Below are 27,957 nucleotides of genomic sequence, written 5' to 3'. Positions count from 1 at the left end.
AGGTATCTGGAGCCCCAGAATTCCCTGCGCAAATGACCCCAAATCCACTTCTATCCATGAAATTGTTGTTTAGTCACTAAGTTGTATCTGACTGTTTGGGACCCCATTGACTATAGCCCACCAGGCTCCCCTGTCCATGGGATTTCCCAAGCAAAAATACTGGAGTGATAGCCATTCCCTTTTCTGGGGGATCTTCCCTATCCAGATATCAAACCCGCGTCTCCTGCATTGGCAGGCAATTCTTTACCACTGAGCCACCTGGGAAGCCTATCCAAGGAGTGGCCAAGGCTAGTTATGGGGACAGCAAGTAGATAAGCTTGAACATATGGGCTAGTGTCCCCACATCCACACAAGGCTCCACTCAGGGTCAGACAGCGGGACTGAGAAGAGCAGGATTCAGGCCATTAACAGTTTGGGGGTGCAACTCTCATCCCCTTGCCTTCTTCCTGCATGGAACTCTGAGGAGTTCACAAATCCTGAATTTGAACCTAGCCTTCTAAAGGGGCATTATGAAGGTACATTTCAGGTTGCAGCACAGAACTTATTAACAGTTGTTTGTCTGATTTATAACTTTCATGTGTTTAGACCTGGAGGTCTCATTGCATATTGTGATTTAGTCGCTAAGTCATTTAAGTCATGTCCAACTCTTGTGACCCCATGAACTCTACCCTGCCAGGCTCCTCTGTCCATGGGATTCTCTAGGCAAGAATGCTGGAGTGGGTTGCCATTTCCTCCTCCAGGGGATCTTCTCAACCCAGGGATTGAACCCAGGTCTCCTGAATTGCAGGTAGATTCTTTACCCACTGAGTTACAAGGAAAGCCCTCATCACATATTGGTTGGCCAAATATCTGTTCCGGTTTTTCTGTAACACCTTATGGAAAATCCTGAATGAATTCTGTGGCCAACCCAATATTTCCACTCTGGGTCACAGGAAGGGTCTAGAGGAAGAGAAAAGGAGATCATCTGAACCTTCATTTCTTCTTGCGGGTGAACCTAGCTCCTTTGATCCTTCGTCAGTTTAGCACTGGATTGGGCCTTCTGGTATAATTCTGGGATGGTGCCCTTGGCCATGATCTTGTCTAAATTCTGCCCTGGCCACGATGTGCGCTTAAGTTTGTGTGCACGCTGAGCTACCGTGGTAGCGCGCAGAAAGATGTAGTGACCAGGGTCTTTGGGGCACCAAGCGAAAAGGGAAGAGAATTGGATGAAACTGTGGCCAAAATGGTTTCTTAGGATTCTATGTGAATTTTAGTTTTCTACTAACCATTGATTATTTGATGTAGGGCCTTCAAATGCTAAGGTCTGAAGTAAATCTTTACCTACTTAAATATTTTTAGGTTAGAAAAAAGAGCTTAATTAGGATAATAAGATGCTTTGTTATTGTTTTTGTTCAGTCGCTAAGTCGTGTCCAACTCTTTGCGACCCCACAGACTGCAGCACACCAGCCTCCTCTGACCTCCAGTACCATCCAGAGTTTGCTCAGATTCATGTCCATTGAATCGGTGATGCTATCTAACTGTCTCATCCTCTGCCACCCCCTTTTGCTTTCAGTCTTTCCCAGCATCAGGGTCTTTTCTAATGAGTCGACTCTTCACATGGCCAAAGATGCCTTATTAGGATTAATTCCTGATACATCTCTGTGAATGCTGTTTTATAAAAAAGAGGAAATTATGAAACAAATCAGTGTCATTAGTCTATTCTGGTATGCTGTTTACATTCAAAAGAGAATTTGCCAGTGAAAATATTCATGCTTTCAGAACTTCTGTAATAAGATCTTCTAATCCAATGGTATTATTTTGCTCTGTATGCAAATATTTCCTGAGCTTAGGGTATTAACTTCAGATATTTCCAGTATTTATAGAAATACTTGGTTCCTTTTATTTGTATTTTAGTACCACAAACCTGCCATCTTCAGTAGTTCATTTAAATTTTTCCAGATAATCAGAGCTTATACCCTTATTAACCTGTTTGTTTTTGTTTTAATCATATTTTGACTGTTGAAATGTCCTATAATTCATATACATATAGATTTTGTTTGTGTATATATAACACACATACAGAGACACAAGAATGTATATTTTCCTGCCTTTATCAAAGAAATATTTATAAGTTATTGAATAGTGCTGGTATTGTTAAACTTTAAATGGTTGAGTTTCAGGACTTTGCCATTCTGTAAGAAAAGAATTTAAAATGAACTTTGATGGTTATCAACTATTTTTCACATCTACAATTTAATTATATAGCTATTGATAAAGGCATAAAGGATGAAATTATTTTAAAAAGTAAATTTAAGAAGAAAAAACTAGGCTTTCATTTTTTATACTGTAATGGTTTTAACATGCTATAAAAACAGACATGAGCAAATAACACTCATTTTATAGAGCTGTTTTTTCAAATTACGGAAGTATTTACAGGTTTTAGAAAATGGATATGTCAGGAAGTAAAATGGAAAAAACTAACACTATAAGATTTTCAAAATAGTGATGAATTTATTTTAATGTCATAGACCTGTTAGTGAAATTCAAGCTCACTAAAGAGCAGAAGCTGAGTCTGTGCTTTTGAGTAGTGGGTCTGGGAGTACTTCTTACCTAATTTATTTGTCACTAAGAGAAAATGAACTTCTTTCTAGGTTTGTTCTACAGAAAATGCCAGTTAGTTTCCAAGGAAGATGTGACTCATGATACGAAGCTGTTCTGCTTAATGCTGCCACCAAGCACACATCTTGAGGTGCCAGTTGGGCAACACGTTTACCTCAGGCTACCTATTACAGGTGAGGCTTTGCAGAAACATTTTCTTTAATAAGGAGTTTGTAATCAGTACTAATGTAAGCACCCAGGTAGGTTATTAGTGAAGCGTTTCTGGGCAGCTGGTCTTTGTGATAGCCCATTTCTGGGTTTGTGGACGCAGGGTGCCTGCAAGTGGGAACTCTAGCTACGCTGCATCACTGTGTGGAGCAAAGAAATTGTCACTCGTCAGAGAGACGGTGCCACCAGCATTGTAATTTATTACTTTTGTTGTTGTTTACTTGCTAAGTTGTCTCTGACTCTGCAACCTGCCAGGTTCCTCTGTCCTTGGGATTTCCCAGGCAAGAATACTAGAGTGGGTTGCCATTACCTCCCACAGGGAATCTGTTATTAGCAAAGCCTTAAAAGAAAGAGGTTAGAGAGCACACAGTCTTCTGTGAAGACAGCTACCAGAAACATACACTAGCATCTTTTATTAGCCAGTTTTAAGTTCAAGGTTGTTTATGAAGTTGAATTTATAAAGCTGAAAATGAGTGGATGATTATAGATGATTTCCTTGCATGTGCCACCAGTAAAAGAAGCTCTTGTAAGTGTATTCCTTACTGTGTAAATGCTCTTTCCTTTATTTTCACCCCCAAATTACCTCGTTTTAAATACCCTTCCAGCTGTTGTCTAATATCTTCTTAATCTGTTGAAGCTGAAAAGGTAACATTCCCATGTCAGTCCTAGTGTTTCCAGCAAGTAGCTTTACAGACTACCAGCCAGGATTTGATAAATATAGTGTATTATACACACTGTTCAATTTTTCTCTTCATCATCACTAATGCCAAGTTATTCAATAACTGATATCTTCCCCAGTGTATTTATTGTCCAAGTATTGTATCTAATTTACACATAGTTAATTTCATATATGTGAGGGAGCCATGTATAAAATTTTGGTCTTTCAAATGTGTTAACTCCTCTTTCTTTGGATTTTGGCTAGCTAAAATATAACATGGCTTCTTACTAATTTTACCCTGTTTTTTATTTTTATATTCTTAGTAGTAGTTGGATTAGTGTTCTTTTCAATTACCAAAATAATACATAAAATGATAAATTGTTAAAATAATTCAAAAATTCATGCCTTCCTAAAACTCAAATTATCCCATTGGCCATCAGTATTCATTGTTAAAAATTTGGTATATAATTAAAATTATTGTGTAAGTATCTCCTTGTATCTCTGTGTAAACTTCTGATGCCATTTTTGTTGTGGCCCATTACAAAGCTTATATGCTGATGGCAAAGATGGTTGTTTTAAGTTTATTAGCATAAAATCCTATCATTTTATGCCACACTTAATAAAACAGGTTATTCATATTATGGTGAATTACTGATTTGTTAAAATTATTTCAACACATTTTGGCTTAGAGTATATATGCATGTGCTGTATACATATAGAACATAGTTAGAAATATGTTACATTAAGGGTGCAGTTTTAAATATATACTGATAGCATCATAACATTTTTATGTTTCATCTTCATTTGTTTAGATTTTTAGAATTGAATTTCTTTGTTTTGACTTTCTCAAGGTACTGAAATTGTGAAGCCATATACACCTGTATGTGATTCCTTATTCTCAGAGTTCAAGGAACCAGTTCTTCCCAACAATATATACATCTACTTTTTGATCAAAATCTACCCTGCTGGATTCTTCACACCAGAGCTTGATCAGCTTCAGATTGGTTAGTATTTTTTTTTTTTTTAATTGAGATTGTGTTCTAGATTGGATCACATATTACACTCTCCTTTGGTTACTTCCTTGTGGAATCTGTCAAATATCTTAAACTCACCATGTCTGCAGCCAAAGTTGTGTTCTCTTAGTCTCACCATATTGCTTCCATATTCCTCATCTGTTCTTTGCTTCTTTGCAAAATATTATCTGTTCATCCTCCACCCCATTTGGAAACTTGAGTCTTCCCTGAGTCTTCCCATTCAGTTCAGTTCAGTTTCATCACTCAGTCATGTCCAACTCTTTGCAACCCTGTAGACTGCAGCATGCCCAGGCTTCCCTGTCCCATCACCAACTCCCAGAGCCTACTCAGACTCATGGCCATCACATGGGTGATGCCATCCAACCATCTCATCCTCTGTTGTCCCCTTCTCCTCCTGCCGTCAATGTTTCCCAGCATCAGGGTCTTTTCCAATGAGTCAGTTCTTTGCATCAGATGGCCAAAGTGTTGGAGCTTCAGCTTCAGCATCAGTCCTTCCAATGAATATTCAGGACTGATTTCCTTTAGGATGGACTGGTTGGATCTTGCAATCCAAGAGACTCTCAAGAGTCTTCTCCAACACCAGAGTTCAAAAGCATCAATTCTTTGAAACTCAGCTTTCGTTGTGGTTCAGTCTCACATCCATACATGACTACTGGAAAAACCACAGCTTTGACTATACAGACCTTTGTCAGTGAAGTAATATCTCTGCTTTTTAACATGCTGTCTAGGTTTGTCATAGCTATTCTTCCAAGGAACAAGCATCTTAATTTCATGTTTATTTCAATTTAAGTTAATTTCAATTTAAAGTCATCATCTGCAGTGATTTTGGAACACAAGAAAATAAAGTCTGTCACTGTTTTCCATTGTTTCTTCATCTATATGCCATGAAGTAATGGTACCAGATGCCATGATCTTAGTTTTCTGAATGTTGAGTTTCAAACCAACTTTTTCACTCTCTCCTTTCACTTTCATCAAGTCTCTTTAGTTCCTCTCTGCTTTCTGCCATAAGTGTGATGTCATCTGCATATCTGAGGTTATTGGTCTTTCTCCTTGCAGTCTTGATTCTGCTGCTGCTACTGCTGCTAAGTCGCTTCAGTCGTGTCCGACTCTGTGCAACCCCATAGACGGCAGCCCACCAGGCTCCGCCATCCCTGGGATTCTCCAGGCAAGAACACTGGAGTGGGTTGCCATTTCCTTCTCCAATGCATGAAAGTGAAAAGTGAAAGTGAAGTTGCTCAGTCGTGTCCAACTCTTCGCAACCCCATGGACTGCAGCCTACCAGGCTCCTCCATCCATGGGATTTTCCAGGCAAGAGTACTGGAGTGGGGTGCCATTGCCTTCTCCGGAGTCTTGATTCTAGCTTGTGCTTCATCTAATCAAGCGTTCACCTGATGTACCCTGCATATAAGTTAAATAAGCAGGCTGACAATATACAGCCTTGACGTACTTACTTCTTTCCCAATTTGGAACCAGTCTGTTGTTTCATGTCCGGTTCTGTTACTTGAACTGCATACAGATTTCTCAGGAGGTAGGTAAGGTCGTCTGGTATTCCCATCTCTTGAAAAATTTTCCACATAGTCAAAGGCTTTAGCATAGTCAGTGAAGCAGAAGTAGACGTTTTTCTGGAATTCTCTTGCTTTTTCTGTGAGCCAACAGATATTGACAATTTGATCTCTGGTTCTTCTGCCTTTTCTTCATCCAGCCTGAACATCTGGAAGTTCTCATACTGTTGAAGCCTAGCTTGGAGAATTTTGAGCATTACTTTGCTAGCTAGCATGTGAAATGAGTGCAATTGTGCAGTGATTTGAACATTCTTTGGCATTGCCTTTCTTCAGTATTAGAATGAAAACTGACCTTTTCCAGTCCTGTGGCCAATGCTGAGTTTTCCAAATTTGCTGGCATATTGAATATAGCACTTTCACAGCATCATCTTTTAGGATTTGAAAAAGCTCAGCTGGAATTCCATCACCTCCACTAGTTTTGTTCATAGTGATTAGTTCATAGTTCCTCAGGCCCACTTGACTTCACATTCCAGGATGTCTGGCTCTAGGTGAGTGATCACACCATTGTGGTTTGTCTGGGTCATTAAGATCTTTTTTGACTAGTACTTCTGTGCATTCTTGCCACTTCTTCTTGATATCTTCTGCTTCTGTCAGGTCCATACTGTTTCTGTCTTTTATGTTCTTTTGATGTCTTTTATGTTCTTTTATGTTCTGTCTTGAAATGTTCTTTTGGTGTCTCTAATTTTCTTGAAGAGAGCTCTAGTCTTTCCCATTCTATTGTTTTCTATGTCTTTGCATTGATCACTTAGGAAGGCTTTCTTATCTCTCCTTGCTATTCTTTGGAACTCTGCATTGAGATGGATATATCTTTCCTTTTCTCCTTTGCCTTCACTTCTCTTCTTTTCTCAGCTATTTGTAAGGCCTCCTCAGACAACCATTGCCTCCCTCCCAATCCAGTCAGTGGCTAAGTTCTGATGAGTCTACCTCCCAGTAGCTTTTTAATCTGTCTTCTCTATCCTTTCTGCTACCTCTTAGATCAATCCTTCATCACTTCTCTCTTGATCTGTAACTGGTCTCTCTCAGTTGCCTTTAACTGATATCTTACTATTAATCTGCATTTTCCAGTTCTTTATCCATATCTGCCCTGATAATCAATTTAATCATGTTGCTCTGCAGGTTTGATACCTTGGATGGGTCTCCATTACCTAACTGATTACACCCTTTTCATGGCCTATGAAGACTTTGATGAACTCTCCAGCTTCACCTCTCACTATACAAAATACTTGTGCTACTCAGGCTCTACAAGTTTGCCATCCTCATTCATTGACACATGAGCTTTGTAGGATGCCCATTGACCCTCTTTCTACCTGTCAAGTACCTTTGTTTTAGTATTTTTTAAAAATATCACTTCCTTTATGAAACTTCCCTCCTCTTCTGAACCCCTCAGTAACTAACACTGTTCATAGCTCTAGGATAAGAATACATAATATTTCCTATTTACAGAACTTTGAGTTTAAGGATATAGATTGTCTTATCTTTGTATTTCCCATCCCTAGCAGATCAGTTGGCACATAATGGGCTTTTAATAAAAGTACTCTGAAAGAATTAATAAAGGGACTATAATGAAATCTACTAATATTTAGAGATTCCCTCCCTTACTATTTTACTCCTTTTTCTATGTCTTCAGCTTTTCACTGTCTTTTGCCTAACAATAAATGTGCCCTTCCCCCTTTAAGACCACATTAGCAGTAATATCGAGTGAAATAGATTGCTGAAATTTGGAAATAGAGAAAATTTTTGCTATCTGAAAGTTAAGCTCAGCAATCAACATATAACAAATTGATGAGTCATCTTTGGTTACATAAATCAAAATATTGAACATAAATGTGAACCTATAGAATTTTGGAATACCTACGGATCTAATGAAGGTGATACGACCTCGTGAAGGACTGACAGCACAATTGTAATATAGAAGGTGGAAACTTAACCAGTGGTCTTACAACCTATCTGTAGACATTGTGTAACACAAAACAGAGTGGAGAGTCAACCTACAGCATGCAAAAGGAAAGCTGAAATAGTAAGGCCAGTGTTTTTTCAATTTCATCTGGGGGAGCTCTCATGGCACAGACACTGGTGCCCCTTAGAGGGTTTTACACTGGCATGACAGTGATAACTCATGAAACTCCATTATGACCTATAGGAGCTACCTTATCAAACTATCCACTTTGTTTCAATTCTGTGTTCATTGAGCAATTTTATATGATTATTTTGACCTTCCAAATAGTCCAATTTTTTATCTTCCTGCATTGGGAATGGAAGTCCCGGATGGAGCTCAGGTTACTAGATGCAGGTGGTCTGCTGAAAATCATTGCCATTCTGGCAGGTATGCTTTAATCTCTTGTGAATTAGAGTAGCATTAGGTCCATGCCTGAGTCTAATCAATTTTATGACATTGGAAAGACTGGACTGTGGACAGAAATTATCAAGATAATATCATTCTGTGAGGCTTCTTTAGTAAACAAACAGCTGATTTTTTCCCAAGGATATTCTGCTCTCATGGTTCCTTTCAAATTATAACAGGGAGCTTCTGTTACTTTCTAATGTTTAACTCATCAATTACTACCCAATTCTTACTATCCTGCCATGGACAAGAAAGGGAAAAGAGATGAGCAGCCAAGCATTAAAAATAAACCAGAGCATTTGAAATTGTTTTTTAAAGTATGGACAACTTTATTTTTTTTTATTATTTTTAATATTACATTGAAAATTTCTGAAATGTCCTGAAGACAGTTCTCTTATTTGAGTGGTGCACAGAGATTATATCAGTTGCATACCAGAAAAGGGTTTATTCAACTATTTTGATTGTAGATTTGGTAGTAGTGTGCCCCAAGTATGGTTTCTGATCATGCTTTGTTTTTAATAGGAATTCAGAACAGCTCTTGTTTTATTTTGTGGGTTTTTTTCCCAGTTGTGTTTAAAAAATTTTTTTTAATTTAAGTATAGTTGATTTACATGTTGTGTCAGTCTCTGCTGTACAGCAAATTGACTCAGTTATACACATATAGACATTCTTTTTTTAATATTATTTTCCATTATGGTTTATCACAGGATATTGAATATAGTTTCCTATGCTCTATGGTAGGACCTTGTTGTTTATCATCCTATATATAATAGTTTATACCTGTTCATCCTGAACTCCCAGTCCTCCCCTCTCCCACCTCCTCCCCCTTGGCAACCACAAGTCTGTTCTCTATGTCTGTGAGTCTGTTTCTGTTCTGTAGATACGTTCATTTGTGCCATTAGATTCCACATGTAAGTAGTATCTTCTGACTTACTGCAGTTAGTATGATAATCTCTAGTTGCATCGATGTTGCTGCAAATGGCATTATCTCATTCTTTTTTATGGCTGAGTATTACCCGATTGTATATATGTACATTTATCCATTCATCTGTTGCTAAACATTTAGATTATTTCTGTGTCTTGGCTACTGTGAATAGTGCTGCTGTGAACATAGGTGTGCGTGTCTCTTTTTGAATTATTGATTTGTCCACGTATATGCCCAGGCATAGGATTGCTGAATCGTATAGTAATTCTATTTTCAGTTTTCTGAGGAACCTTCACACTGTTTTCCATAGTAGCTGTACCAATTTACATTCCCACCAAATGAGTAGGAGGGTTTCCTTTTCTCTACACCCTTTCCAGCATTTGTTGTTTGTATATTTTTTAATGATGGTCATTCTAACTGGTGTGAGGTGGTTCCTCATTGTGGTTTTGATTTGCATTTCTCTAATGATTAGTGATGTTGAGCATCTCTTCATGTGCCTATTGGCCATCTGTATGTTCTTTGAAGAAATGTCTACTAAGATCTTTTGCCTATTTTTCCATTGGGTTGTTTGTTTTTTGTTGTTGTTGAGTTGTATGAGCTGTTTGTATATTTTGGAGATTAAGTCCTTGTCTGTCACATCATTGGCAAATATTTTCTCCCATTCTGTACGTTGTCTTTTTTTTTTTTCTTTTTATGGTCTCTTTTGTATGCAAAAGCCTATATGTTTAATTAGGTCCATCCCATTTATTTTGTTTTTATTTCTATTGTCTTGGGAGACTGAGCTAAGAAAACAATAGTACATAAGATAATATTTTAAAAATGCATTTTGCTGTGCCAAACCACCTAGGCTCAAAAGGCTACAAATTGTACAGTTTTACCATTTATATGACATTCTGGAAAAGCAAAACTGTAGGAATGGAACAGATAAATAGTTGTGAGGGGTGGGGTGAGGGGTTGAATACAAAGGGGAATTTTTAGGGTGATAGAAGCATTCTGTATGCTATTGAGATGGTGGACACATGACTATGCATTTGTCAAAGACCATGCAGAGTGAATTTTACTATGTGAAAAAAATATAAAACTTTCAGAAAAAAATGCAAGTTCTGCAACTTGTGTTTGGTGATGTCAGGGAATCCCAGATGGAATGCAGAGTGTGGCAAATGAGTCTGTTTTACAAATGTATGAAGTAACCTCAGTGAAGGGAGTGGGGAATAAAATAAACTAAAAAAATTAAAGTGGACTAAAGAATTATCTCAAATTATTAACAGTATCTAAGAGTGATTTTTATTGCTGTATATTTGCATATTTTTAAATGTTCTTTGGTAAGGAAATGTGACTTTTGTAATTAAAAAATTAACAGTAAAAAGATAATAGGATATTAGAAAGTATTTCTATTTCAATTTTTTTCTCCTACTAGGTTTATTACTATGATTAAGAATCAGTATGTAAGTAGTGAATATGTATTCTCCACTCTGTACTATGCAAGACAGGTATACACAGACTCTGCTTTTTAAATAGTTTTATCAATAGTTTAGCAATCAAGACTTTATTGATAATTAGTGGCAGTAGTTTATAAATTAGAGACACCAGATGGTTTGGGAAAATAATGTTGGGAAATAAGTATAATAAAACCTTATTATTAATTTGATTATAATGAAAATGTGAGTATAATGACATACTTGGGGGCCTAATGAATATTCTTAAAACTGCTTACATTCCTTGAAAACTGAGATATAGTCTGATAATTATGCAACCTGCTTCTCCTAGTGTTCTTAATTCAGCTAGGTTAACTGTTTCAGTTTTCCTGATTTTTTTTTTTTTTTTTTTCTGATTTCATGTATATTTCGTTGTGTAGGAGATTATGTTTCTGTAAGCAATCCTGAGGGCAATTTTATAATATCCCAGCTCCAAGAATTGGAAGATCTCTTTTTATTGGCAGCAGGAACAGGCTTCACACCAATGGTTAAAGTACTGAATTATGCTTTGACTAATATACCCAGTCTCAGGTATGTCATTTTACATTTAATTCCTGTCCCTTGTGAGGCTGTTAGATTAGTAGAAGGTGTTCTAAATCTATTAAAAACTCAATGGACTTCAACAGACATGTTCTCATCCCTTAGTCATCATTTCTTTCTCTTCTTCCTCTACTCTAAGCTGTTTTATTCACTTGATTCCTTTAGTTTTGTTACCTTTGATTACCTAATTGACACTGAAAAAACATTCATGCTAATTCACGGTTAGACTTTCCATTCATGCATATTTTAAATATAATTGAAATAGTACTTTTGAATTGTTGTTTTTTCTTTTAAGGAAAGTGAAGCTGATGTTCTTCAATAAAACAGAGGATGACATAATTTGGAGAAGCCAGTTGGAGAAATTAGCATTTAAGGATAAAAGGTATTAAAGTAGTATTAGCTCTGTGTTTAAATATTTTCATACATGTTCAGTCAGTTGAGACCTTAACCTCTTTCAGTTCAAGTTCTTAGTTGACCAGAAAACTCCTTCTAATAAAAACTAAACAAATCAATAATTCTCTTTTAAAAAATTTAAATGTAAGTAATGTTAATACACCTTCCCCAAAGAAATACTATTTGATAAGGTCAAGGTGACATCAAATATGTATTGATAAAATATATAATGGACTTTATATTGATTTTTTAAATTAAAAAAAAATTTTGGCTGCACCACATTGCTCATGGGATCATATTCCCCAACTAAGGATCGAACCCACACCCCCTACATTGAAAGCTCAGAGTCCTAACCACTGGACCGCCAGGGAAGTTCCTGGGCTTTCTGTTTATGTTATGTTTTATAGTGAGTTGGGTTTCTTTGAAAATGATCCAGTGTAGTCAGTTTGGTAATTCAAGATTTTCTAATTATAATGGGGACAAATCAAATAAGTTTGGTGAGATGAGTTAAACAAAAATAAAGATGTTTTGGACTTCCCAGGTGGTCCAGTGGTTAAGACTCCATGCTTCCAATGCAGGTAGCCTGGGTTCAATCCCTGGTCAGGGAGCTAGATCCTGTATGCTGCAACCAAGAGCCCACATGATGCAACTCAGGATCCCACATGCCACAGCTAAGTCCCAGTGCAGCCAAATTAAATAAGCAAACATGATTCTTTACTACAGGATTTCTTAGAGCCTTTACCATCCATGCCAGTGCCTATTGTGACTTTCCAGAAAGGGGGTTAATTATACATTGTTTAGCAAGATTCTCTTCATTTTTGTTTGTTTACATAAACACATTAAATATCACAAATGATCCTCAGTAGACACTTTGGGAAATGCCAGTATAGTTCATGGAAAAAAATTTGAGGCAGGCTGAACTCAGTGGCAGAATGAGGCAGCAAGGACAGCAAGGTAACAATTTGTTTCATAGAAAAAGGAGCCCAAGCATAGTGAAGAAGGTGAGATAGGTTAACAGGCATATGCTCTATCTCCCCTAAAGAGAGGTAAAAGCAGTATGAAATTCAAAACACATCTTTTAGGAGAAGAGCGAATGGAACAAGCTGTCATACATCCTGAAGCATTTTTGTAATCGTTAAAAACTATTTGTAGAATTGCAGAACTTCCTAAGTCACACAAAGTATCTGACGTAAATGTTTATGTTTTTGACGGTATAGTATAGATAAAGTTCTCTGCCTTTTCAGAGGTAAAGACTTCAGGAACTCAGCTGTCCCAGGGCCTCCAGGTACTTCAGAATATTTGCCAAACATCTTCACTAAGGTGATGCCATGGTTCCTTCTAGTCTCCTCTCTGTTGTCTCCCATCCTCCCCCTCATTCTTGTTTAGTAAGTAATTTGCACAAATTAAGAATGATCTGAATTTAATGATCTTTGAAGTGCTTTCTCTTCTTAATATACTTAAAACATAATCCTAAAAATATTTATTATGTCTAAGTAGTTACATGGCAATTTAGAGCCTAATTTAAAGAAATACAGATTCCTGGGTTTTTCTAGTGTCTTTTTCACTCAAAGTGGAAAATTGGAAGCAACGTTTATGAAAAAACCTAAAGACCTAAATTCTGGCTTTCTGTCTACCCTTTACTAGCTTGAAACTGTATTCAAAAATTACTTACTCTGTAGGCCTGTCTCTCTATCTTCAAAATAGAATAATGACATCTGTCGTACTTCCTTCCTAAGGCTATTGTGCAGACTAGAGAAGGCAGTGTAAATGCTTTGGAAACTGTGAAGCCCTGCCTCAGATTATTTGGACTGTGGTTAGGGAGGACCTCTGTGGACATGCATTTCATTTCTGTATTGACTATTTGAGCTTCTTTTTTCTAAACAATCATTTAAAAGACTTTAGACAGACGTAGCTATACTTCTGTGGCTAGTTTTTGTTTTTTCTTTTGTAAGTACTTCTGGCAGTTTGGGGACATGGTATTTTGTAAGATCTTTTCCTTGTACAAGGAAAATTCATTTACTATTATTTCGGCAAACAGTATTTCTTTGATGTAAGAACTAATTGGTAAAGGGTATGTGTTGACAGTTTCTGAACACAAAGTATGCTTTAACAACATCCCCTGTGTGTTTTTTCTTGCATGGTCCATGTAATTTGGGTTGGTGGCATTGTGTAGGCTTGAGGATAAGGAAAGGCCCCTTTTTCCCCACTTCTGGATGAGTGGCTCTAACAGTACTCATCAGGTGAGAGAGACGCTCCAGTTTGCTGGGAGAAGTGAGAGTGTTTTGACTGCCAGCCCGCCTTTATCCTCTCTCTTCTGCTCCCATTCCTGTGCGTTCTCTGCTCCCTGCCTTCTCTTCGGCCTTCTGGAGATACACTCGCCTTGCTGGAGGCCCACTACTAGCACTGACTTCCAGCACTGGCTGATCTGTGTTCCCTGGATACTCATGGTCAGACCCTCACTGGAAAACGCATGGCTTTGTATGGGTACGTGGCTTTGGAACATTTATCAGGAACCTTCCATATTCTGAGACTATGCAGATGGAGGAGAAACCTGGCCTTGAAGGCTTACCAATGGGTTTTGGTAGTAGTATTCAGTCAAGATATATAACTGTTGAGTCCCATACATTCAAGGAAAGTAAAAGTTTAAATTTAATGTAAGGTAGTTTTAATTGGTCATAACTATCATTTAGTTGGGCTTCCAGGGTGGCTCAGTGGTAAAGAATCTGCCTGCCAGTGCAGGCTGTCCCTGGGTTTGATCCCTGGGGCAGGAAGAACCCCTGGAGAAGGAAATGGCAACCCACTCAGTATTCTTGCCTGGGAAATCCCATGGACAGAGGAGCCTGTTGGGCTACAGTCATAAACATCATTTAGTTAACATTTAAGGCTTTATTTTTTATCTGTTAAATCACACTTTCCACACATTTCCTACATTGACTCTCCTGTGTCACTTCTCATTTTACCAATACATTTCTGATGACAAAATGTGACACTTGAACACATCATCTTGGTTAGATTATTATTGGATTGTGGCAATAAAAACGTGTGTAGTTAAATGAAATACCCTGTTCTCTGTAGGATTAGGACACAGTTTCTAATCAGTCCTTTGTAGAACAAGGAGGAATAGGAAAAATAGATGCTGAGACTGGTGTGTAATCTAGTACTTTCATTTTCAGCAAGCATGTTTATCCAAATAATGTGTTTGGCAAGGGAAATTCTTTGAAACACAATTGTATAATGGAAACTTATTAACCTTGTGACCTTGAGCAAGTTACTTGATCTGATGGAGCTTCATTTTTTCCATCTATGAAAAGGGACATCAATATCTACATCATAGGATTGTTTGCAAAAGGGGGCAGTGAAATGGCAGAGTAGGTGCTGGGCCCAGAATTAGTATATTTGTAACGTTCGATGGCACCCCACTCCAGTACTCTTGCCTGGAAAATCCCATGGACGGAGGAGCCTGGTGGGCTGCAGTCCATGGGGTCGCGAAGAATGGGACTCGACTGAGTGACTTCCCTTTCACTTTTCACTTTCATGCATTGGAGAAGGAAATGGCAACCCACTCCAGTGTTCTTGCCTGGAGAATCCCAGGGACGGGGGAGCCTGGTGAGCTGCAGTCTATGGGGTTGCACAGAGTTGGACACGACTGAAGTGACTCAACAGCAACAGCAAGGCAGTTCTATTAGATAACCTATTTGTTAGGGCTGCCATCTATGGGGTCACACAGAGTCGGACACGACTGAAGTGACTTAGCAGTAGCAATGTTCATTCATTCATGAAATACTTGTGAGCGTCTGCCATGTGCCTGTTCCCCAGGGCTATGATAGGAAGCAGGGATGTTGTGTTGCCTTATTTTCTCATGCAATCCGGGAAATGGATCTCTTCATTTTCCCACGTTGCTAAATTTACTAGAATTGCAGAAAATAGATAGACCATAAGTGCTTTGTTAGGATGTTTCTGTTTCAATTCAGTTTTCATGTCATTAAGGCTTAAATGTGAGGAGGGAAAGAAAGCTTGCCTGAATTTTATCCAAATACTATTACACTTGACTATTAACTCCAGTAATTGGAATTTGGTTCACAACATTCCAAGTTTAGGGAAGTCTCCTACATATACTTTCCTAAAGAAAAATGAGAGAAAAACAGAACATAAATATGTACAGCAACAGCTGTAGCTATTATGTAAACTGTGATCCAAATTAAATGTCTCATATTTTTGTCTTTTACTGAGCAGTGTTATGAGGCCTGCTTGGCTCAGTATTATACATCGGTACTTCCCTCGCCCCTCAGTAGAATGCATCTACTCTGAGTTCTCTACTTTTGCAGAATTAGTTTTGTGGGGAAGGACAGTTTTACAATGAGATTGACTCCTGGGTGGCATTTTGTAATACACAAATATAATAAGTATTTTCCTTCCATTTCAAAGTAATCATTTTTGAAGACAATAACCTTATTTTAGTAAAGTTAGTAGCATATTCTTCTCTGTAAATAGTGGAATTTGATGATTTGTTGATTTCTCTGTTTATAGAATTAATATGAATTTATATAGAAAAATATATATGGGGAAAAAAATCATCTGTAGTCTTACCATCCAAGCAAAAGTAATGGTCTGTATCTTTCCATTTTCTTTCTCTTTCTCCCCTTTTCCACCTGCCCACACATACTTATATACATGTATTATTTGTTTTCTTTTGTATTTTTTAAATAATGTAGTCCTACTGACTATACTTTTATAACTACATTTTCTCTTTAGTGTATTGTGTATGTTCTATGTATCAGATCAGATCAGATCAGATCAGTCGCTCAGTCATGTCCGACTCTTTGCGACCCCATGAATCGCAGCACGCCAGGCCTCCTGTCCATCACCAACTCCCAGAGTTCACTCAGACTCACGTCCATCGAGTCAGTGATGCCATCCAGCCATCTCATCCTCTGTCGTCCCCTTCTCCTCTTGCCCCCAATCCCTTCCAGTATCAGAGTCTTTTCCAATGAGTCAACTCTTCGCCTGAGGTGGCCAAAGTATTGGAGTTTCAGCTTTAGCATCATTCCTTCCAAAGAAATCCCAGGGCTGATCTCCTTCAGAATGGACTGGTTGGATCTCCTTCCAGTCCAAGGGACTCTCAAGAGTCTTCTCCAACACCACAGTTCAAAAGCATCAATTCTTCGGCGCTCAGCCTTCTTCACAGTCCAACTCTGACATCCATACATGACCACTGGAAAAACCATAGCGTTGACTAGACAGACCTCTGTTGGCAAAGTAATGTCTCTGCTTTTCAATATGCTATCTAGGTTGGTCATAACTTTCCTTCCAAGGAGTAAGCGTCTTTTAATTTCATGGCTGCAGTCACCATCTGCAGTGATTTTGGAGCCCAGAAAAATAAAGTCTGACACTGTTTCCACTGTTTCCCCATCTATTTCCCATGAAGTGATGGGACCAGATGCCATGATCTTCGTTTTCTGAATGTTGAGGTTTAAGCCAACTTTCTCACTCTCACTTTCACTTTCATCAAGAGGCTTTTTAGTTCCTCTTCACTTTCTGCCATAAGGGTGGTGTTATCTGCATATCTGAGGTTATTGATATTTCTCCCAGCCATCTTGATTCCAGCTTGTGTTTCTTCCAGTCCAGCATTTCTCATGATGTACTCTGCATATAAATTAAATAAGCAGGGTGACAATATACAGCCTTGATGTACTCCTTTTCGCATTTGCAACCAGTCTGTTGTTCCATGTCCAGTTCAAACTGTTGCTTCCTGACCTGCATACAAATTTCTCAAGAGGCAGATCAGGTGGTCTGGTATTCCCATCCCTTGCAGAATTTTCCACAGTTTATTGTGATCCACACAGTCAAAGGCTTTGGCATAGTCAATAAAGCAGAAATAGATGTTTTTCTGGAACTCTCTTGCTTTTTCCGTGATCCAGTGGATGTTGACAATTTGATCTCTGGTTCCTCTGCCTTTTCTAAAACCAGCTTGAACATCAGGAAGTTCACAGTTCACATATTGCTGAGGCCTGGCTTGGAGAATTTTGAGCATTACTTTACTAGCGTGTGAGATGAGTGCAATTGTGTGGTAGTTTGAGCATTCTTTGGCATTGCCTTTCTTTGGGATTGGAATGAAAACTGACCTTTTCCAGTCCTATGGCCACTGCTGAGTTTTCCAAATTTGCTGGCATATGGAGTGCAGCACTTTCACAGCAGCATCTTTCAGGATTTGAAATAGCTCAACTGGAATTCCATCACCTCCACTAGCTTTGTTTGTAGTGATGCTTTCTAAGGCCCACTTAACTTCACATTCTTGCCCTGGATTCTACACCCTAGGGGGCATTTATGTCTGGAAACATTTTTGATTATAACAACTGATGAAGGGGGTTCCCCTGGCACCTAGTGGGTAGAGGCCAAGAATGCTGCTAAGAGCCTACAGTGCACAGAACAACACAAGATGACAGAAAATTATTCTGCCCAAAATGCCAGCAGTGCTAGTTGGGAAAACCTGCATTATACCATGGTTTTTAATAGCTGCATTGTATTCTGTCATTGTTTTTCAGTCACTTTATCGTGTCTGACTCTTTGCTGCCCCATGGACTGCAGCACACCAGGCTTCCCTGTCTACCACAAACTCCTGGAGCTTACTCAAACTCATGTCCATTAAGTTGGTGATGCCATCTAACCATCTCATCCTCTGTCGTTCGCTTCACCTACCTTCAATCTTTCCCAGATTCAGGGACTTTTCCAGTGAGTCAGTTCTTTTCATCAGGTGGCCAAAGTATTAGAGCTTCAGCATCAGTCCTTCCAATGAATATTTAGGATTGATTTCCTTTAGGAATGACTGGTTTCATCTCCTTGCAGTCCAAGAGATTCTCAAGAGTCTTCTCCAACACCACAGTTCAAAAGCATCAGTTCTTCAGTGCTCAGCCTTAGGGTCCAATTCTCACATCGGTACATGACTACTGGAAAAACCATAGCTTTGATTATATGGACCTTTGTTGACAAAGTGTTATCTCTGCTTTTTAATATGCTAAGTTTGTCATAGCTTTTCTTCCAAGGAACAAGCATCTTTTAATTTCATGGCTAGAGTCACCATCTGCAGTGATTTTGGAGCCCAAGAACATAAAGTCTGTCATTGTTTCCATTGTTTCTCCATCTATTTGCCATGAAGTGATGGGACCAGATGTCACAATCTTAGTTTTTGAATGTTGAGTTTTAAGCCAGCTTTTTTACTCTCCTCTTTCACTTTCATCAAGAGGCTCTTTAGTTCCTCTTTGCTTTCTGCCATTAGGGTGGTGTCATGTGCATATCTGAGGTTATTGCAATTTCTCCTGGCAATCTTGATTCTAGTTTGTGCTTCATCCAGCCTGGCATTTCTCATGATGTACTCTGCATATAAGTTAAATAAGCAGGCTGACAATATACAGCCTTGATGTACTTCTTTTCCAATTTTGAACCAGTCCGTTGTTGCATATCCGTTCTAACTATTGCTCCTTGACCTGCATACAGGTTTCTCAGGAGGCAGGTAAGGTGGTCTGGTATTCCCATCTCTTTAAGGATTTTCCACAGTTTGTTGTGATCCACACAGCCAAAGGCTTTAGTGTAGTCAGTGAAGCAGAAGTAGATGTTTTTCTGAAATTCTCTTACTTTTTCTATGATCCAGCAGATGTTGACAATTTCATCTCTGGTTCTTCTGCCTTTTCTAAATCCAGCTTATACATCTGGAAGTTCTCAGTTCACATACTGTTGAAGCCTAGCTGGGAGGATTTTGAGCATTACCTTGCTGGCTTGTGAAATGAGTGCAATTTTATGGTAGTTTGACCATTCTCTTGTATTGCCCTTCTTTGTTATTGGAATGAAAACCGACCTTTTCCAGTCCTATGGCTATTGCCGAGTTTTCCAAATTTGCTGACAGATCAAGTACAGCACTTTAATAGCATCATCTTTTAGGAGCTGAAATAGCTCAGCTGGAGTTCTATCACCTCCACTAACTTGGTTTGTAGTAATGCTTCCTAAGGCCCACTTAACTGCACACTCCAGGATGTCTGGCTCTCGGTAAGGGATTACATCATCATGGTTATCTGGATCATTAAGACCTTTTTTGTACAGTTCTGTGTATTGCAGGATAGAAATTCACCAGAAGACTCACTAAGTCAAAGTGTACCAAAGCTACTGATCCATTTTGACAAATAGCCTCTCAAAAGGTAAAGTTTTTCTGTACTCTGGGGACTAGCAATGTGTTAGTTCCTTTAAGATAGAAAAATCCAGTGATTCCGGAAGCATAAGGAAACTGAAGAAAGTTCTTGAATTCCTTCCTTTTCCTGCAGCCTGTGAGGCAACTCAGATACGTGGGTCCCTAATCTGGACCCTAAACCATTTTCTGTTCCCCTGCTAGATGTTCCTCCAGGGGTGTGTTTCTTCGAATGTGTTCATGTATTCCCACCCTAAAGGGCTCTGTGATTAAATAGGTTTGAGAAATAATGTATGCTCTGTTAGCTTCTTGAAGCTTAATATGAACTTACCATGTTCAAGGTTTTGAAAAATCCTAAAGAACTATCTTTTAATTTTCCCCCAAACTTACTTGATTAGGTTAGCTTCCCCCTCCCCCACCATGGACTACCACTAACATTTGAAAGAACACAGGTGTTTCATCAGATTCATTTTGAGAAATGTTTCTATAAGATGTACGTTTTATCTCATGTTAACGTCAGCTGTTTATGAGCTGTTTCTCCCATGAGCAAATAGCGTTCACCACAGTTTCTAGTATTTTTCTTTAGTTTAGAAAAGCCAGGGAAAGCTGGGGCCCCAAATACTTTTGAAACACTATTTTGTGGGTAGTAACAAGTCACTGAAGCTTTTTAAGCAAAGTAATTGTGAGATTGGATCTGTGTTTTTAGGAAAACTAGTATAACGAGGATGTGCCAGGTAGATGAGGATAAGGCTAATAGAGCAGCATCTTAGACAAGGGATAGAAGGGCTGGAACTGAAGCTATGGCAGTAAAAATGGGAGGGCAGGGCCATGCCTGTGTTAAGAAGTAGGAATCAGTGGGTCCGGGAAGTTGATTGCTTGGGGGAGGAGGGAATATGTTGTTAAATGACTTCAGGCTCTGCATGCGGTTTAGACTAATGAATACATTTGTATTTCAAGATTTTTTATCTCAAGTCGTTATCAGTCTACTTAAAAATAATTTCTTTTTCACAAGCTTGTTTACTTCCATTGACATTTAGACCTCATAGAATCAGGTCTCTCTTTCTCTCTCATATATATTGCTTTGCACTTTATGGATCCTCGAAATGTATTTTCTGATAACTTTTTCAAGAGTCCGAGTCCTTTCTGGCACTTTTGAAATAATAGGGTAGAAAGGAACTTCAGGACATTCACCTGAGGCAGTGCACGCCTCAAAGCTACAAATGCTTCAGACAGTAAGTTGCCTTTTAGAAAAATTCGGAAGTAACCATCCATAATAACCGTCTGTATCTTGATGTGGTGTAAAAAGTCCTTCATTCTGGTATTCTTGAGTTAACTTGGGATTGCTCCCACTTCAGTTTAAGCTCTTTTCCAGTCCCAGGAAGGAGAAGATCATTCAGTCGTGTCCTTCTCTTTGTGACCCCATGGACTGTAGCCCACCAGGCTCCTCTGTCCATGGAATTCTCCAGACAAGAACACTGGAGAGGGTTGCCATTTCCTTCTCCAGAACAGTCTCCTTACCGTCCTCTAAAACTGCATCCATGCCACCTGGTCTTTTTCTTTTGAGAGCCCCAAAGGTATACCCAGGGGACCAATATGTAACTAAATACAAAACATATAAGGAATTTATACCATTTACGTAAGGATCACAGTTATTTTTCACCCTATGGTAGATGCCTGTAGAAAGTATGCCACTGATGAGGATTTTTTTTTTTTCTTTTTAAAGCAGCTCATTAAAGGAAAAGCAGGATTTTTTTGGATGACAAAGGACACTCAATATTGATTTACATATCTTAGCAGTTTTATTCCAGTGACAGGTTTATTGGAAAATAGAGGCAGAGGAGACTATCTTTCATTTGTAATTTAACAAGGCAATTGCTGTCTTCCATTGTACTGTCTATGTATAATTAGAAATGTCTTAAGATAGTGATTCTGCAGCTGCTCTTGGGTCCCCTTTGATAATCTGATGAAAGGTTATGGACCTTCCCAGAAAAATGCTCCCACAAATTTGCATACATTTTTATATGTAATTTCATAGATACCAGCATATGGCTTTGCTTTTCCAAGTATACTGTTTATTTTTAACCAGTATAGCTTGTTCAATAAATTCTTTTATTTATTCATCAAGTATTTTTTGCACATTTGTCTCAAACCAAGCCTGAATACAGTGTAGAAGAAGATAAACAAGGACTCTGCCCTCATGAAGCAGTAAACAGACATCACATTCCAGAATTATCTAACACTTTCTTAATTATAACTGCAGGGAAGGAAAAAATGTTAGTGAAAGAATGTTTTTTGGGGGTGCTATTTTCTATAGGGTGGATTTGAATCACTGCTAAAACAAAATGGGAATCTTGAAAGCAAGAAATAAAACATGTCTCTATAGGGTTTTTAAATATAAAATCAGATTATTAGAATTGTAAGAGCATGTAGTTTTTCCCACCTAGAGTCTGGGTCTGCTGAGAGCTGGGACGGCTTTTCTGTCCCCAGCTGGACCCTGAGGTGATCTGTGTACCTGTGCCACCCTCACCCTCCCCACCCCGACTCCCATCAGCTTTTGGGAGCGTTAACCTGCTGCAGTGCAGCCAGGCAAGGACCACTGCACCAGCTGCCTCTTGTTTCTGTTCTGGTGTTCGGCTACCCAGGCCACTTCACGAGAGAAATGATTCACTTCAGCGTTTTCTTGAGATTAACATATAATTAATTTCTGCCACTATTGAGAAAAGAACTAAATTACTCAAGCAGAAAATGTAGCAAGGCATTTGATCTATGCTGCTGAAAAATGATAAGAATTAGTGGTGTTTGAAAACAGAGCAAAGGGACCAGGTACAGCTTAGAATTTTCAATTTGCTCTGGCTCTTCATCAGCAGGTCACATATCATATTACAGAGCTGTGGGAAGAACTGGTCTGGAGCTCCTTTTGAGACTTGGTTTGATGTACTTCTTTCTTATTGTAATTCTGTACTCTTCTCAAATGCCTTCCTCCCTGTGTGCTGGCCACTAGGGGTGCAGCGGTAACCAGTCCCTGCCCTCATTGAGTTTCTAGTCTTATGGGGAAAGTGGACACGACTGAGCGACTTCACTTTCACTTTTTCACTTTCATGCATTGGAGTAGGAAATGGCAACCCACTCCAGTGTTCTTGCCTGGAGAATCCCAGGGACGGGGGAGCCTGGTGGGCTGACGTCTGTGGAGTCACACAGAGTCAGACACGACTGAAGTGACTTAGCAACAGCAGCAGACATTACTAAAATAATCATCTCGGTGGCCACCTATTTACAGCCTGATTTAAGAGTGATAAAGAAGAGGAAAAGGGAAACATTTCTACAACACATATAAGAAAAGACAGTGGAACAGCAGTGCTTCCCTAGAAGTGATGCTTGAGCTAAGAACTGAACGGTGGGGTGTGGTAGAAACATTACAGAAAGAGAACAGGCAGGCTGTGGCAGTGCAGGCTGAGAAGCAGAGCACAGAGTTAGGAGCTAGGATCAGGGAGAATCTGGATGTGAAAGGTGAGGCAGATCAGTCTCAGGTTTCTGGTTTGTGCACCCCACGTGAGTGTGGTGCCATTCACAGCAGTGAAGCCAGGTGTGGCACAGGGAGACTGCAGGGTGAGGGGAGCCCATGGAGACATTAACAGAAGAGAGTCAGATAGGCAATTGGTTATCAGAGTCAAGGACTCATTAGAAGGGTTTGAGTCAGAGATTAAAATGCACATGTCATTGGTCATGTTCTTTACTGAGCAGATTAATAGAAGCCTGGAGCTCTCTGAGATAACTTTGAGCTTTCTTTTTTTAATTCAAAATATTTTAATTTAAAATGATTTGGTTTGTAGGGTCCCTAAAAACCACATTCTCTATCTTGGATATAGTCATCCTTGGTTGAACTCAACAACTGTTTATTGAGTGGAATACATTTATATGTAGGTAGAATGTAATTACACACAGGTCATGAACCCAGGCTAAGCTCTCTCTGAGTTCAGTAAAAAATGTCAAATTATTCTCTTTTCTGTAACAAAAGTTTATGTTAAATAACTATGGATTTACTTGTATTTTTTGTGAAATCTTTGTTTACAATCCCTTCCAGTGCTCTTCTAGCAAGTGTATCAACCTTCCTATATTCAGTTGTTCTCCAGAGGAGAAAAAAGATGTTTTATTGAACTTGAAACATGTTCCTGACATGTTTAACATAATAAACTTTTTAAAGAAATGTTTCTTTTCTCCAGATTTGAGGTTGAATTTGTCCTCTCAGCACCTACTTCTGAATGGAGTGGCAAACAGGGATACATTTCACCAGCTCTGCTCTCTGAATTTTTGAAAAGAAGATCAGACACATCCAAAGTCCTCATCTGCCTTTGTGGACCAACGCCATTCACAGAACAAGGAATGAAGTGAGTAGCAATGTGGTAGGAGAAAGAACTGCAGCACTGGTGAAATACAGCCTCCTGTAAAAAGCAGTTGATGTGGCTCTCAGTTCTTCCTGTTCATATGAACCTGCACTTTAGAAGTCTGTCACAGTGTAAGAAAATACTGACCAAGTGTTTCATCTGTATGCAGTGAAGGGTCGGAGGCCCCAGTTATGCACAGAGTTAAACGTGAACACAAAAATAAGACACACCCAGCTCTTGATAGCCTCTCCTAGTGGCAGGCAGCATGAACACATTCATAGAATGGGTGCCAGATCTTTTTAGGGCTCTAGATTCAACCTCTCCTTCCACCAAAGCTTCATAATATATAATAATCTTTTAAAATATCATAAGCTATATTCATCTCATTATAGCTTTTGATCCTCCCTCTCTGCAGCTGGGTGAGCATTAGTCAAAGAGTTGAACTCTGCACAATGAAAACTCAGTGGTATGACTATCTTATTTAAAAATCACCTTGATCTGATTTAACTCTAAAATGACACTTTAACGTGTTTAGTTTAGATATAGCGATAGCCACTGTTATTGGGTTTCTAGATGATTTTAAAATACAGCTGCCTTAAATGCTCTGCATTTCCTTGTTTGGTATATGACTGAACCTAACACTTTCTAGATAGTTTTCTCTCTTGCTGTTTTATTTTTAATTATGAAAAAGACAGGCGGTATGGCTGAAAAGATAGGATGGGGTTAGATAGTGAGAGGCTTGCCTGCTGTACCACATTGGTCCTTTTGACTCCTGTGCCATCCTGGCCCTTTGTGTGAGTATGTGTGTGTGCTCTGGAAGCTACCAGTTTGGGTTGGAAACCCAGCTCCACCACTTACAGTCACCCTGCAGTCATTAACTACGAGCCAAAACTTTCTAAACTTTAGTGCATTTCTATATGTACATGTGTATCAGTCGCTCAGTCGTATCCTACTCTTTGGGACCCTACAGACTGTAGCCCAGCAGGCTCCTCTGTCCATGGACTTCTCCAGGCAAGAATACTGGAGTGGGTTGCCATTTCCTTCTCCAGGGGATCTTTCCGACCCAGGGATCAACCCCGCATCTCCTGCATCTCTTGCATTGACTGGCAGATTCTTTACCACTGCCACCTGGGAAGCCTCATTTATACAAGGCAATAAATGATAATATTTATGCACTGAAGTGCTTAGCACAGTGACTACATAGAGGGAGTTCTAAATAAATGTTTATTTTTTTAGCAGCATTTTAAACAGCTACTTTTAAGTAGCTATCTCCTTTGATAGTGTTTTCCAAGTTAAATTGTACTTAAGCCGTATTTCTACTTTTCCGTGAGGGAAAATTAAGATAGAATGCTATGGTATCAACTCCTTACTTTGAAAACTGATGAATAAAGGGGAAAAAAATAAGGATTTATTCTGCCTTTTCTGTATGAGCTATACTACTGTGTAACCACATAATAAGTGAGAAGAAGTTATTCTTTAGAGAATTCCTTGGCTGATAAATAGTGATAGAAGTAGGATGTCATCAACTTCAGTCCCTAATGAACTAATTGATCTGTACCTAGATCATCAATGGTGGTTTGCATCCCAAAAGAGAGCCAACCAGGTATTATGTGCCTCGTGATGAAAGAGCACGATCTATGACGTAGTCTGGTCAAAAAGAATTGAACCTGTATCTGATCAGACCTCTAGATCTAATTATTAAATTTAGGGAGATAAAAGGAAAAAGGAACATATTATTAGAGTAAAGCCACAGGGATACTGCAAAATCAGAACCATGGGGGAGTCAATGTGTGAAAATCTCATTTTGTCAACAAATAAATTGCAGGACAGAGAGAGATGGAGGGGATCTTACAGCTCAAAAGATACCTAAAACACATATAAACCAGTCACAGTGAATAGACTTTAGTTGGATCTTGATTCAAACATACTTCTAAAAATTATAACACTTATGAGACAGCTGCAGGTGTGAACACTTACTAGATATTTGATGACACTAAGGAATTGTTAATTTTTTAGAAGTGAAAATTATGGGGTTTTTTAGACAGCACATACTAACTGGGAAATATGAAAAAATATTATGGTTACGGTGGTAAACTTTGATGTTATTTTATTTTCAAGCATCTTCCATAAGAAACATGTGCTTTGTATTTGTTTTTCAGGATGCTGCATGATCTGAACTTTTCCAAAGATGAGATCCATAGTTTTACAGCATAATGAAGAGCTGTCATTCAACTGTTTAATCTAAATTTGTGATTACTTAAGGTTTTTTTTAAGAGAACATTTTTGTATATACTAAAAGGTTAACTAGAATCCAAGTTTCAGTTTCTTAAACAAAAACAAACGTTTCTTCACTATAGATACCTTGTGGACTTTATTTTGTACCTTAACTTATTTTACTACTGATATTTGTCCTGAAAAGTCAATCATGACAACAAGTACGTATAGGATTCTTTGTTATGAATCACAAAGTTCCTTACCATGTAAACTGTATCACTGTTCTACAGTAAGCTCTCGTGTTTTATGACATGATAAAGCAAATGATCATTTTGATCACATTTCTATGCTGTACAATGTCTGATTAGCAATACAGATTAAATTTTACATTGCACTGTTAACTCAGGAAATGATTATTTATGTCCTTGTTCTTACTATGAAAACACGGAATGTTATAACTTATTAAGCGATCCAAACATTTTGTGTCTATGGCCTTGATACAGAGTAGAATAAAAATATACTTAAGTACTTTTTAATCTTTGTCATAGAAATGTGTTTGAATGCATGTTTGGGGTGGTATGTAAGGAGAATATTAAGAGGCAATGATAAAAGATTCTGGAGACACTCACACAGGTAGTTTTGGATTAGATGTGTTTAGAAACTTAGATAACTTTGACAGCTTTTCTTAGCCAAAACTAGAGACATTGGGAAAGATAATGGAAGTGTAGCCTCTGGACCCATGGCCTAAAACAATCATTTGCTGCTTTGGAATGGATTAAATTTAAATTCTTTTTGAGTCTGCCTAGACCAGCTAGGAAAATGAGGAACACGCCATCCTAAATGGTACCTTCCCTGGCTGGTTGCTCACCCCACAAATGCCAGCTCAGTGGGGAGCCCTCCTAAGCTCTGCTGTGTGGTCATCTTATTCTCTCTCCCTGCCTCTGTGCACAACCTGCAAAAAGCTCTCACAGATGGGGATTCTTCAAAGAGTATCGAGAAAAGCCATTGTGAGCTTTTTCATGAGGAAACCGCGTTGGATGCATGGGTGGTTCTGCATAAGCTAACTTCAATTTTTCACTCTTATTCAGGATAGCAGCATTGCTTTTTTACAGAAATGACGGGGAGGGGGGTTGGGGGACGACTGTCTCCAACTTCTCTGTAAATGATTTTGTAAGCAGCTAAGCTTCACCAAATGAATGGTATACTCAAGAGAAAACACAATATTAACATTCCTCAAATTACAAACCCCCAGTCTCGGAAGCTCCCCAAGTGCAAGTGGCTGAGTCAACACTGTCTTTCCCTATGTCTCCCTCTTCTGTCTGTCCTCATTCACCCAGGCAGGACCTAGCTGTCCTAGGCTGTCAATGCTCCCTGGTGGCTAACAGAAACATTTTCTATCTTCTGCCTTCCTACCATCTCCTTTTTCTCCCCTAAGATCATGAACTTTCTAGGCAT

The 27,957-nt window shown here is 38.7% G+C and overlaps 1 protein-coding gene across 1 annotated transcript in view; it reads left to right on the top strand.

Annotated features, from left to right (window-relative positions):
- Nucleotides 1-27,038, top strand: part of CYB5R4 (cytochrome b5 reductase 4) — a 117,053-nt gene extending 90,015 nt beyond the window's left edge. The window contains exons 11-16 of the mRNA NM_001038159.1: nucleotides 2,631-2,771; nucleotides 4,315-4,467; nucleotides 11,181-11,331; nucleotides 11,636-11,722; nucleotides 24,127-24,291; nucleotides 26,448-27,038. Coding sequence (NP_001033248.1) covers nucleotides 2,631-2,771; nucleotides 4,315-4,467; nucleotides 11,181-11,331; nucleotides 11,636-11,722; nucleotides 24,127-24,291; nucleotides 26,448-26,502 — 752 coding nt within the window. The 3' untranslated portion in view covers nucleotides 26,503-27,038. The remainder of the gene's footprint in view (nucleotides 1-2,630; nucleotides 2,772-4,314; nucleotides 4,468-11,180; nucleotides 11,332-11,635; nucleotides 11,723-24,126; nucleotides 24,292-26,447) is intronic.
- Nucleotides 27,039-27,957: the final 919 nt, after the last annotated feature.

This window comes from Bos taurus, chromosome 9 (genome assembly GCF_002263795.3).
Source record: "Bos taurus isolate L1 Dominette 01449 registration number 42190680 breed Hereford chromosome 9, ARS-UCD2.0, whole genome shotgun sequence".
NCBI classification, from domain to species: Eukaryota; Metazoa; Chordata; class Mammalia; order Artiodactyla; family Bovidae; genus Bos; species Bos taurus.
Note: the sequence above shows the minus strand (reverse complement) of the source record. Positions and strands in the feature narration are given on the sequence as shown.